The sequence below is a fragment of the Aptenodytes patagonicus genome, chromosome 3, assembly GCF_965638725.1.
Source record: "Aptenodytes patagonicus chromosome 3, bAptPat1.pri.cur, whole genome shotgun sequence".
In the NCBI taxonomy this organism is placed as follows: Eukaryota; Metazoa; Chordata; class Aves; order Sphenisciformes; family Spheniscidae; genus Aptenodytes; species Aptenodytes patagonicus.
The window spans coordinates 118,060,136-118,073,122 of NC_134951.1; the positions used below are offsets into that span (position 1 = coordinate 118,060,136).

The following is a 12,987-nucleotide window of genomic DNA, read 5'->3' on the forward strand; positions in this document are numbered from 1 at the left end:
TGTGCACTTGGGCACACATTCCTGGATAAAGACACTCCTTTGCTTCCTTACTGCAGACTTCTGTGTTCTCTTTGTTTTTCTAAGGCAGGTGTTAAGGTGAAAAAATTGGCTTAGTGCGTAGGTGGGAGGGACATTGGCTTTGGTCTGAGTTGTTTTTGGGAAGGGTGTGTACCTAGGAATGTACTTCCTCTTCTATAGTCTACAAACCACATGTGAGTGGGATTTCTGATGCAGATTTCCTTGTATTGCTCTGTACTTGTATTAAAATCTCCTTCCCGGTACCTCGTCCTTTGGTAGTGGGTCAGCTAGCTCTGGGTGTATGACGTATACAATCTTGCTCTTCCTCAGCAACTGGCTGGACAGGTAGTCTGCCGTTTCTGGTGCCTGTTTGAGATGGAGGAGAATAGCTTACCAAATCACACATAGGACTTAAGCAATTATTTCAGATATGTCATTTAGACCTTGACATAGCTGCATGATATCATTTAGGAGCCCTGGTTATACAAGTGTTTATTAAATATGGTAATAAAGTCATTGTTTCTACCGTAAACTCATCAGTTAACTCAATGATTTTTTTTAACTGATTCCAAGTTATCATAGAATCATAGAATAGTTTGGGTTGGAAGGGACCTCTAAAGGTCATCTAGTCCAACCCCCCTGCTGTGGGCAGGGACATCTTCAACTAGATCAGGTTGCTCAGGGCCCTGTCCAGCCTGACCTTGAATGTTTCCAGGGATGTGGCATCCACCACCTCTCTGGGCAACCTGTGCCAGTGTTTCACCACCCTCAGCGTAAAAAATTTCTTCCTTATATCTAGTCTGAATCTACCCCCCTTTAGTTTAAAGCCATTTCCCCTTGTCCTGTCGCAACAGGCCCTTCTAAAAAGTTTGCTGCCATCTTTTTTATAAGCTCCCTTTAAGTACTGATAGGCTGCAATAAGGTCTCCCCAAAGCCTTCTCTTCTCCAGGCTGAACAACCCCAACTCTCTCAGCCTTTCTTCATAGGAGAGGTGTTCCATCCCTCTGATCATTTTCGTGGCCCTCCTCTGGACTCGCTTCAACAGCTCCATGTCTTTCTTATGCTGAGGACTCCAGAGCTGGACGCAGTACTCCAGGTGGGGTGTCACCAGAGCAGAGTAGAGGGGCAGAATCACCTCCCTCAACCTGCTGGCCACGCTGCTTTGGATGCAGCCCAGGATTCGGTTGGCCTTCTGGGCTGCGAGCGCCCATTGCTGGCTCATGTCCAGCTTTTCATCCACCAGTGCCCCCAAGTCCTTCTCGGCAGGGCTGCTCTCAATCCCTTCATCCCCCAGCCTGTATTGATACTGGGGGTTGCCCCGACCCATGTGCAGGACCTTGCACTTGGCTTTGTTGAACCTCATGAGGTTCACATGGGCCCACTTCTCGAGCTTGTCCAGGTCCCTCTGGACGGCATCCCATCCCTCTGGTGTGTCAACCGCACCACTCAGCTTGGTGTCATCTGCAAACTTGCTGAGGGTGCACTCGATCCCACTGCCTATGTCATTGATGAAGATAGTAAGCAGTACCGGTCCCAATACGGACCCCTGTGGGACGCCACTCATCACCAATCTCCATCTGGACATTGAGCCGTTGATCACTACCCTCTGGATGTGGCCATCGAACCAATTCCTTACCCACCGGACAGTCCACCCATCAAATCCATACCTCTCCAGTTTAGAGAGAAGGATGTTGTGGGGGACCGTGTCAAACGCCTTACAGAGGTCCAGATAGATGACATCTGTAGCCATTCCCGTGCCCACTGATACAGTCACTCCATCACAGAAGGCCACTAGGTTAGTCAGGCAGGACTTGTCCTTGGTGAAGCCATGCTGGCTGTCTCGAATCACCTCCCTGTCCTCCATGTGCCTTAGCACAGCTTCCAGGAGGATCTGTTCCATGATCTTCCCAGGCACAGAGGTGAGACTGACTGGCCTGTAGTTCCCCGGGTCTTCCTTTTTTCCCCCTCTCTAAAAATGGGGGTTATGTTTCTCCTTTTCCAGTCAGTGGGAACTTCACCGGACTGCCACGACTTCTCAAATACAATGGATAGTGGCTTAGCAACTTCATCTGCCAGTTCCTTCAGGACCTGCAGATGTATCTCATCGGGTCCCATGGACTTGTGCACCTTCAGGTGCCTTAGATGGTCTCGAACCTGATCTTCTCCCACAGTGGGCGGCTCTTCATTCTCCCAGTCCCCGACTTTGCCTTCCGCGGCTTGGGTGGTGAGGCTCAAGCACTCGCCGGTGAAGACTGAGGAAAAAAAGTCACTGAGTACCTCCGCCTTCTCCATATCCCAGGTAACCAGGTCTCCTGTTTCATTCTGGAGAGGGCCCACATTTTCCCTCACCTTCCTTTTATCCCTGATGTACCTATAGAATCTTTTCTTGTTGCCCTTGACGTCCACGGCCAGATTTAATCCTATCAGGGCTTGAGCTTTCCTAACCTGATCCCTGGCTGCTTGGACAATTTCTCTGTATTCCTCCCAGGCTACCTGTCCTTGCTTCCACCCTCTGTAGGCTTCCCTTTTTGTGTTTGAGTTTGTCCAGGAGCTCCTTGTTCATCCGTGCAGGCCTCCTGGCGCTTTTGCCTGACTTCCTCTTTGTTGGGATGCATCGCTCCTGAGCTTGAAGGAGGTGATCCTTGAATACTACCCAGCTTTCTTGGGCCCCTCTTCCCTCCAGGGCTTTGTCCCATGGCACTCTACCAAGCAGATCCCTGAAGAGGCCCAAGTCTGCTCTCCTGAAGTCCAGGGTACTGAGCTTGCTGTGCGCCCTCCTCGGTGCCCTAAGGATCTTGAACTCCACCATTTCGTGGTCGCTGCAGCCCAGGCTGCCCTTGAGCTTCACATTCCCCACCAGCCCCTCCTTGTTGGTGAGAACAAGGTCCAGCATAGCATTATCTTGGCTTTGCTTCCCTGTTGCATTGCCTGGATTATAAAGAAAATACAATTGATAGCATTGTGTAGTTCAAATTACAATGCTTTTGCTCCTTAAGAATTTTATTTATTTATACACACACAAGAATCATAATTGCAAAAAGATGTTAATGGAGAAGCTGAAGTTTTAAAAATACCTTTTCCATTTCTTTCTTGTTTTATCAGTCACTGACTATGCAAACCAGTTAGTGGGCAACTTCATGGAGCAGAGAGGTGTTTTCATTGCACCTTAGGAACCTGCGTTGCTAAACTGGGGAGAGAGTTTTTCTGCAGGGATTGAAGCACAACTTTTGAGAGCACTTCTTTGGAATCTCAGAAGCTGTTGCTGCTCCAAGAAGGGACTTGAATGATCCAGATTAGTTCTGCTGATAAGGAAATCTCTTAGTATTGTCTGTTCCTGTCAGAGTTTGCATATTTGAAACCTGTCCAAAGAACTTGCCTCATCTCCCTGTCTATAAGGACGATCTAGAACTGCTTGTTTGGATCTTTCTGAAGAGGGAAATTAACTGCTCCTCTGCTCATATCAGAATGAAGCATGCAGACCTGATCTGTCCTTCCCAAATAAAACAGAACTATGATTTTGAAAATGATGATGTTGGGTCTAGAGACCAAAGAAAAAACACATTTTGTCATTAGATATAGAACCAATGGACAATTTAAACTGGCATGTCAAATGCAAATGAGATCTATTTAAAGAATGGATGCTCTAGCAAAGAGCCTTAGCACAAAGCAGGCTGAGGGAGAAGTTTGTAACAATCTACACGCTCTGGGAGAGAAAGTCTTCTGAATGGAAGCAGGAGCAAGAGATGCTTGTCTCTTCCTCCAGCAATAACAGCGTGGATCCCTTTTCATTAAAGCAGTTCTTCTGACCCTTCTGCTTCTGTCTCACTAAAGCATGCTTAAGCTTTATGCTTATTTGCTTATGGGTATGAGTGCACAAGCCAAAGGACTGGACCACTGCAGCATGATTGGTGGTGGTGCACTGAGATGTTGAACTGGTACATACTTGCCTCTTACTGAGGCAGTTTGTCGCTCATTACCACAGCTCAGGTGATGAACAATAATTAATTATTTTGGTGTGATTCGGTAGTGTTTGGTAATGTGACCATACCCTTAGCTGTGTTTTACCCCTATCCCCAGAACTGTCTTAACATGGTTTGAGTTTCAACTAACAGCTTTTTTTAGCAAGAAAATTTCCCTTTATGTATACCTGGCTTTCAGTCACAATGTAAATAACTTGAGTTTCTTGATCTCTATCTAATGAACAGCCTGACAGTAGCGATTTTTTGGACAATTCAGAAGAAATATACTACACTGCAAGATCTAACCTGGTATTTTTCATCTTATGCCTTTCTTTATCAGTGTTAGTTTTGTCTTTGTTTTCCTTTTTCAAAGCTCATGTTTTGTCCTGTTGTTGTATTGGTGTTTTCATCTGTGTAAAAACCATTAAATATAAGGATTAGTGTATATGTATATTTCTGTAATGTAGGAAGGAATTCTTAATACGTGCACTATTGTAAGTATTGAACCCGTATTTGTGTTTAGTTGAATCACTTTTATAGAAGGAGCTCAGTATTATGCGCTCATTCTGATGTCTTTATTTAACTGCCTTACAATGCATAACTTGTTAATTTTTTTGGAGGGTGACTAAAAATAGAAGAGACATTCTCGTCGTATTTTTGTCTGGTAGTTCCTTTAAATAGTCACGTGAAAGACTATAAAATTATATAAATGTAAGTCTCTGAATTCTCCAGATGGAGAATTATGGTAATTATGTTTCAGAATGAATATACACTTAATACAAATAACAAAGTGGGCTCATAAGTGTTTTCAATGGCATTTAGCATCATTTATAGTCTGATAATCAATTTTCCAAATTTTCTCTTACTGCATTGCTGAAAAATTTGGTTGTTAGCATTGCAGTGTAGAAATTACTCTAGAAAGTGAGTTTTCTTATTTCTCTGCTCTTTAGGCACTATATAGTTGAAAAGTAATGCTTTTAAATCTTGGACATCATATACTGTTGGAAAAAAATGAAGAAACATTCTGTAGTAGATGAAGAGCACTCTTCTGCTAACGTTATTTGATTTGTGAGATGTTTAATATAAGTGCACTGAGGGGAAAATGGAAAACTGGTGTGTTTGGGAATGTCTTGTTTTGGTTTTTATGTGATTTTTTGTTTTGGATTTTTTTGTTTGTTTTGGCATCAGTTGGCTTGGTGTGACTTGAATCTGCCAATACCATAGTTACTGAGAGCTTAGACTGTCTTCCCCATTCTTGGAAGGAACTTTCTGTATTGCTTGATTATAAAAATGTTTCACAAATTGTTTTGAGATCAGTAGCTTAGACTTCTTCTGTATGCGGTGGGCACACCTCCATCCTGTGCAGTTGCTTTGGTTTTGGGAGTGTGGTTTTGGTTTTTTGGTTTGGTTTGCTTTTGGTTTCATCTTTTCAGTTTAACACTTTTTAAAATTTGTCTTTTTTCAGGTTACTTTCAGTGCTGTTGCATATCTTGCTAGCCTGGTATCTGTGGGTCTAAGACGAATGAGAATGTGTCTCCTAACTGGACTGTCCTTTCCCATCCTTCTTTTGCCCCATGCTGTTCAGTACGCTCTTCAGAAATGATTACTGTGATAAAGCTTATGAAGTACTATTGTTGTCACAATCGTGAGAGGATTTTTAAAGTCAATCAACAGCACTTTCTGTGTTTCACTGCTTTCTTCACAAACTCCTGTGCTCATTGTGAATCAAAGAGAATTCTGATTTGGTGGTAATGCTTCACCCGTTTGTGAGATTTTTCCAGTAAGACCTAATCCTTCTGGAAATTAGAAGAAATACCTAGTAGTTGGTTCGTTCTTCTGTTGTGGACCAGGACATACTAATCAGACTTTCTCTTTCTGTCTCTGTCCTTCCCCCACTCCCCCCTCCTGCTCTGACAGTATTGGCTTCAGATATGTTCAGTGGGAATACTCACTCCCAGGGCTCCTGGTGGGTCTCTGCACTCCCCTGGGGTTTCCCGGCTCAGGAACCCCCCTGTACGCTGCAATCCCCCGCTCCGCTGCAGAATGCGCCTGCACTGGAGCTGATCGCCTCTGCGAGTGGCTGTTGGTGGCGGTTACACCACGTTTGGCGGTGTTGAATGTGTCGATGATAACTTCCTTCTCCAAGTGATAGAGGAGCCAACGAGGAGAGGTGCTATGCTGCTCTCACCAACAAGGAGAGGCTGGTGGGGAATGTGAAGCTCAAGGGCAGCCTGGGCTGCAGCGACCACGAAATGGTGGAGTTCAAGATCCTTAGGGCACCGAGGAGGGCGCACAGCAAGCTCAGTACCCTGGACTTCAGGAGAGCAGACTTGGGCCTCTTCAGGGATCTGCTTGGTAGAGTGCCATGGGACAAAGCCCTGGAGGGAAGAGGGGCCCAAGAAAGCTGGGTAGTATTCAAGGATCACCTCCTTCAAGCTCAGGAGCGATGCATCCCAACAAAGAGGAAGTCAGGCAAAAGCGCCAGGAGGCCTGCACGGATGAACAAGGAGCTCCTGGACAAACTCAAACACAAAAAGGGAAGCCTACAGAGGGTGGAAGCAAGGACAGGTAGCCTGGGAGGAATACAGAGAAATTGTCCAAGCAGCCAGGGATCAGGTTAGGAAAGCTCAAGCCCTGATAGGATTAAATCTGGCCGTGGACGTCAAGGGCAACAAGAAAAGATTCTATAGGTACATCAGGGATAAAAGGAAGGTGAGGGAAAATGTGGGCCCTCTCCAGAATGAAACAGGAGACCTGGTTACCTGGGATATGGAGAAGGCGGAGGTACTCAGTGACTTTTTTTCCTCAGTCTTCACCGGCGAGTGCTTGAGCCTCACCACCCAAGCCACGGAAGGCAAAGTCGGGGACTGGGAGAATGAAGAGCCGCCCACTGTGGGAGAAGATCAGGTTCGAGACCATCTAAGGCACCTGAAGGTGCACAAGTCCATGGGACCCGATGAGATACATCTGCAGGTCCTGAAGGAACTGGCAGATGAAGTTGCTAAGCCACTATCCATTGTATTTGAGAAGTCGTGGCAGTCCGGTGAAGTTCCCACTGACTGGAAAAGGGGAAACATAACCCCCATTTTTAAAGAGGGGAAAAAAGGAAGACCCGGGGAACTACAGGCCAGTCAGTCTCACCTCTGTGCCTGGGAAGATCATGGAACAGATCCTCCTGGAAACTGTGCTAAAGCACATGGAAAATAAGGAGGTAATTGGTGACAGCCAGCATGGCTTCACTAAGGGGAAGTCGTGCCTGACAAATATTGGTGGCCTTCTACAACAGGGTTACAGCATTGGTGGATAAGGGAAGAGCAGCTGCTGTCATCTACCTGGACTTGTGCAAAGCATTTGACACTGTCCCGCGTGACATCCTTGTCTCTAAATTGGAGACACATGGATGTGAGGAATGGACCACTCGGTGGATAAGGAATTGGCTGGATCGTTGCACTCAAAGTGTTGCGGTCAACATCTTGATGTCCAAGTGGAGACCAGTGACGAGTGGCGTTCCTCAGGGGTCAGCATTGGGATGGGTGCTGTTTAACATCTTTGGCGACATGGACAGTGGGATCGAGTGCACCCTCAGCAAGTTTGGCAACAACACCAGGCTGTGTGGTGCAGTCGACATGCTGGAGGGAAGGGATGCCATCCAGAGGGACCTTGACAGGCTTGAGAGGTGGGCCCGTGTGAACCTCATGAAGTTCAACAAGGCCAAGTGCAAGGTCCTGCACATGGGTCGGGACAATCCCAAATGCAAATACAGGCTGGATGAGAATGGATTGAGAGCAGCCCTGAGGAGGAGGACTTGGGGGTGTTGGTTGATGAGAAGCTCAACATGACCCAGCAATGTGCACTGGCAGCCCAGAAGGCCAACTGTATCCTGGGCTGCATCAAAAGAAGCATGACCAGCAAGTCGAGGGAGGTGATTCTGCCCTTCTACTCCGCTCTGGTGAGACCCCATCTGTAGTACTGTGTTCAGCTCTGGGGCCCCCAACATAGGAAAGACATGGAGCTGTTGAAGTGAGTCCAGAGGAGGGCCACGAAGAAGGTCAGAGGGCTGGAACAGCTCTCCTATGAAGAAAGGCTGAGAGAGTTGGGGTTGTTCAGCCTGGAGAAGAGAAGGCTTCAGGGAGACCTTCTAGCAGCCTTCCAGTACCTGAAGGGGGCCTACAAGAAAGCTGGAGAGGGACTTTTTACAAGGGCATGTAGTGATAGGACAAGGGGTAATGGCTTTAAACGGAAAGAGGGTAGATTCAGACTAGATATAAGGAAGAAATTTTTTACTATGAGGGTGGTGAGGCACTGGAACAGGTTGCCCAGAGGAGTTGTGGATGCCCCATCCCTGGAAGTGTTCAAGGCCAGGTTGGATGGGGCTTTGAGCAACCTGATCTGGTGGAAGGTGTCCCTGCCCATGGCAGGGGGGTTGGAACTAGATGATCTTTAAGGTCCTTTCCAACCCAAACCATTCTATGATGCTATATGTGGATTTTTCAAATGTCATCAAGAGGAAAAGATTATACTTTTATATATATGCTTTTATATAAGTGTAATATATCACCTACTACTGTTGGGCTCTTTCCCATGCTGTTCTACTGGTTTTATAAAATATTTTATGAGCAACAACTCTTTGCAGAGCTATGTGTCTCTAAGATCCTACAAAAAAATTATCAGAAATTGAGGCATATTTTGGGCAGCATGAGTCATAAAAGGTACACAGTTGAGATTGAAAGCAAATTTGGGGAGTGAGAGAGAGTATTTTTACCTATCACCTAACATTTTGCACAGCTGAATGGATCATATGGCAGCTTATGCAGTCACCATGCACATTACCTTTTAAAAATTTGACACCTACAATGTGGTTATCCTTAAAAATCATTCCTCTCCTTTTCCTCTTCCCCTTCCCTCTGCTTCTGTGCTCCTGAAACAGCTACCTGGATCTGCAAGAAGAATGGAGGAATTCAGTACAGGTCTTGTTTGCAAGGAAAATTCAGTGTCCAAACCTCAGTATCCCTTCATGCAAATGGCAATCAGACAAGGACAAGATAGTACTTCTCTTTGATCTTCTACAAATATACCCCTTTGATTCATATCTAAATAAATAGAGCATAATATTTGCTCTAGGTGCAAGGCTCTTCTCTTCTTCAGGATAGATTTTTGTACTTTTTCTGCAACTAGACAACAAGTTTCTCAGGAACTTGGGTACCTTCCACCATTTGAGATTTTCTTGCACGTGCTCCTTCCTGTCATTTCAAGTTCCTCATGTTCCTATTCTGGTCATTGCGCTGAGTTTTGGCAGCTGTTTTCTGACAATCTCCTTTGTCTCAGGAGCAGCAGAGGTATGCTGGAGTCAAAAAAAAAAAGTCTTCTGTGCGTATTAGACTTTACATAGTGTAGACCTCAAACAAATGCTTCTCCCATATTTTTCACTGTCTTTCTGTGTATTTAAAAGCAGTTGTTTGGATACAGACTCAAATAAGTGGGAAAGCTGAGCATTGCATTTGCAGTGAGCTCAGTAAATGGTTTAAATCAAAGTAGTCTTCTCTAAAAATATGTACACCTTTGTTCTAAAACAATTTTTAAGTTTTATGTTATTGATCCTGGGAGAAGCACCTGAAAATCCAATGGCTAACTAAATGTATGACTGTTCATCTTGTATTGCGGTAGCCACCATGATGGCAGTCTCGGGAATCTACATGAGTTGCATAATAGGACCAAATTTCTGTCAGTTGAAATGTTTTTGCTATAATTAAGCGTATGTTCAGAAATAGTCTCAAGTATATGACATCCTGAGGAAAAACATGCAACTTCTTTCAGGTTACTTTTTGCACCAGATCAGTTCCCCGTTTGGGTTCCCTGGGTGGCATTGCAAATGGCTCTGTCAGTGTGGTGGAGGAAGGTACATGGAGTAGAGAGAAGCCGGGACTAAGGGCTGTTAAACCTAGCTTCTGCAGAGCTGTTGCTGTATGTGTAACTGCATCCACCTCTCAGAGGTGATGTGTTGCACTTATGAGTGGTGGGGTCTATCAAGGGGAATCTGTACGAGAATTTGGCTTCTGGTCCCAGAAGCCACATTTCTAAGAAACGGAGCTTACTGTTGTTCTGATTCAAAACAAAAGGTCATGTTGAGCAAATAAAAATATTTTCTTTCAGGTTATCCTGATCTGCAATGAAATATTGTGGCAAAAAATCTTCCTCCCCTTTCATAGTGAGCTGAAAAATAATTCCAGTTCATATACAGTAGACTGAGCTGCATACCTTGTTACGTTATAAATACCATTAGAGAATCCCCCAAAAAAGATGAGGTGGGAAGGACCCCCTGGAGATCTCTAGCCTACTCCTGCTTAAAATGGGCAGCTTCCAAACTAGATCTGGAGATTACTTTGGGCTTGTCCAGTTGAAGTTTGAATCCATCTCAGGATGGAGACAACTGAGCATCTCTAGGCCCTGGCTCAGGGCTGCACTGCTCCCACAGGGAGGAGTTGGTTCCTTAGGGCCAAAGTTTCTATTGCTGGCACTTGTGCCTGTTGCCTCTTGTCCTTTCACTGTGCACCTGAGAAGAGTCTAGGTCTGTCTTCTCTATAATGCCCTGAGGGATAGCTGAAGACAGCAGTTACTTTCTCCAGACTACAAAAGCTCTGTTCTTTCAGCCTTTCCTATTGTGCCATTTGCTCCATCACTTGAACAGTCTTAGTGGCCTTCTACTGGCTTCCCTCCAGTCTGTCAATGTCTTTGTCCTGCGAAGCCCAGAACTGGACACGACATGCAGATGTGGCCTTCCAAGTGCCAAATAGAGGGGGTAACCCCCTCTGGCTTTACTGTGGTTGGCCACCTATATCACAAGCGCATGCTGCTGATGCGTAGTCGCCTCCTTGTCTGCTGGGACCCCCAAACCCTTTTCTGCAGAGTTGCCCTTTCCGCCCCCAGCCAGCTTGTCCTCAGCTGCTGCTTGTGTATGTGGTTGGTCTGTCCTAGCTGCAGGACTTTTCATTTGCCTACATTAAACCCCATGGGATTTTGTTGCCTACTCCTCCAGCTTGTTGAGGTTCCTCGGACTAGCAGCCCACTTTTTTTTTTTTTTTTTTTTTTTTGTTACGTGTTAGAGAGTGGTCTCATGATAATGTTGGCCAGCTACCTCAGCACCTTGGATGTGTTCCACCTGGTCCTAGTCTGCATCATACTAACTGATTTGTAACACTATAGCTAGTGATTTTTTTTTTTCTTTGTACTAGGGGCAAAATTAAATGTTTCGGCATTGGACTTCATTTAATTTAGCCTGGAGTATTCAACACCCAGTGAAAAGTGTTGAATTCTACCGTTTTAGAAAGTGAGAGAGGAGTTGAACAGAACTTGGATTTGATATTGCGGGTTCCAACCTACAGTTGTTTTCAGTTGTTATGAACGTAGCGTTCATTTTAGACTTCTTTAGCAAAGAATTCAGTAAGAGGTTTGCAGTTACCATGCAGTCTGCACTGTTGTATTTGCCAGATGCATTTATACATTTGGTCCTATTTAAATATTTTGGTCATGGTTGTTTTTTGTTTTGTTTTGGCTTATAAATATATTCTGGGTTTAATAATTTGTGATAGTTTTTGGTAACACTTAATTTTAGGAATGCAATGTTTCAGCATAGCTATTCTGTATTAGTTAATTATTTGTGGCAGAAAAACTAAAACATTGGTAGGAAAAGATTGAATTAGAGATCAACATAGATGATAGAGAACTTTGCTTAGAAGCCTTTTTCTTTGGTTTAAGTAATTTTTCTCCTCACTACACATGCATACATATGCTTTTCTTTTGTAACAAGCCATGAAGACTCCTATCCTACCTAGTTGCAATATGTTTTTAGACTTATGTTAGCTATCAATGCTGAATTTCAGAGAGAGTCTTCATTTCATTACCTAAAGCTGAACAAAGTGTGATACATGGTCCTTATGATCAGAAGAAAATAAGTGGAAATGGGGGGAAAAGTGCCTAAGGGTTTGGGATATGGTTTTTGCTCTTTCTTTTCCTTCCCTGTATGTTTTGGGTATTTTCTGCCTTGGCAAAAGTAATTGAGAAAATGAGATGTTCAATTTTATTGCTAGAAGGTGGTTTAAAAATGCTGTGTACAATTGCCTGTTGCATCGAGGCCTTACCATAGCTAGTTAGGTAGTAATGTTCCATTATATGTGTACGAAATAGTGCTGTTTGTGCCAAGTGGACATTCATAGACAAAATGCATAGAGAACTGACATACAAGGGAAGAGGGGAGCAGTGGTTGTGTAGCAGTAATGCACAGCAAAACCTCTGTCAATCACCAGGGAAGAATTATATTTAGCATATTTAAAAAAATATACATATAACTTGCTATTTCTGATGTGTTAAGCTATCCAAAGAAATTAAAGAATGCACTTTTTAATGAAATAAAGGCATTAAAAGTATAGCATATGCATTAGGTAATATTAGGCTCTTTTTAAAATTAACATCCTCTTTTATGAAGCAACATGATAGGAATTGCTTAATCATATTACTGAGAAAGAGATGTGTATGTGCTTTCTTGTTTGATATGTTAGTAGTCTAAAGGTGATTTGTATTCTTTGAAATGCAGAGTTACTTCCCCAGCAGTTTGTGGATTTAAAGTCTCAATTTTGTCACTTCAAATGATCTTGTTTCTCGCTAGATTTCAGGAATAGCAAATTTAGGAAGTAACTGTGAACTGCTGGTTCACTGTATACATTCAGTTTTGTTTTTTGAAGGACTGAACACCTAAAAATAGATTTCCAGTACAGCTCAGCCCTACAGAGCAAATTAGGAACATAAGACTGTCAAAGTTACAGTAACAATTAATTCATCATGAAGTTCTGCAGAAAATAAATAGCAGGTTTTGAAAGTTAAACTGCAGAAGGTATTGTAGGTTTGATCATTCCTGGGGAATTTGTTTTACAGCTTGGCCTTACCACCAAATTTGTCTTTGCTTTGAGGAAATCTTTATACTGCTTTTAGTTATTAATTACTTTGCACATGTGATTTA

The 12,987-nt window shown here is 43.9% G+C and overlaps 1 protein-coding gene across 8 annotated transcripts in view; it reads left to right on the forward strand.

Annotated features, from left to right (window-relative positions):
- Positions 1-12,987, forward strand: part of MAP4K3 (mitogen-activated protein kinase kinase kinase kinase 3) — a 91,910-nt gene that overhangs the window by 39,063 nt on the left and 39,860 nt on the right. For 6 of the 8 annotated variants that reach the window (XM_076334879.1, XM_076334880.1, XM_076334882.1 and 3 more), the window contains one exon: positions 4,224-4,286. The exons of the other annotated variants lie outside the window; for them this stretch is intronic. In XM_076334879.1, coding sequence (XP_076190994.1) covers positions 4,224-4,286 — 63 coding nt within the window. The remainder of the gene's footprint in view (positions 1-4,223; positions 4,287-12,987) is intronic. 8 annotated transcript variants of the gene reach the window in all.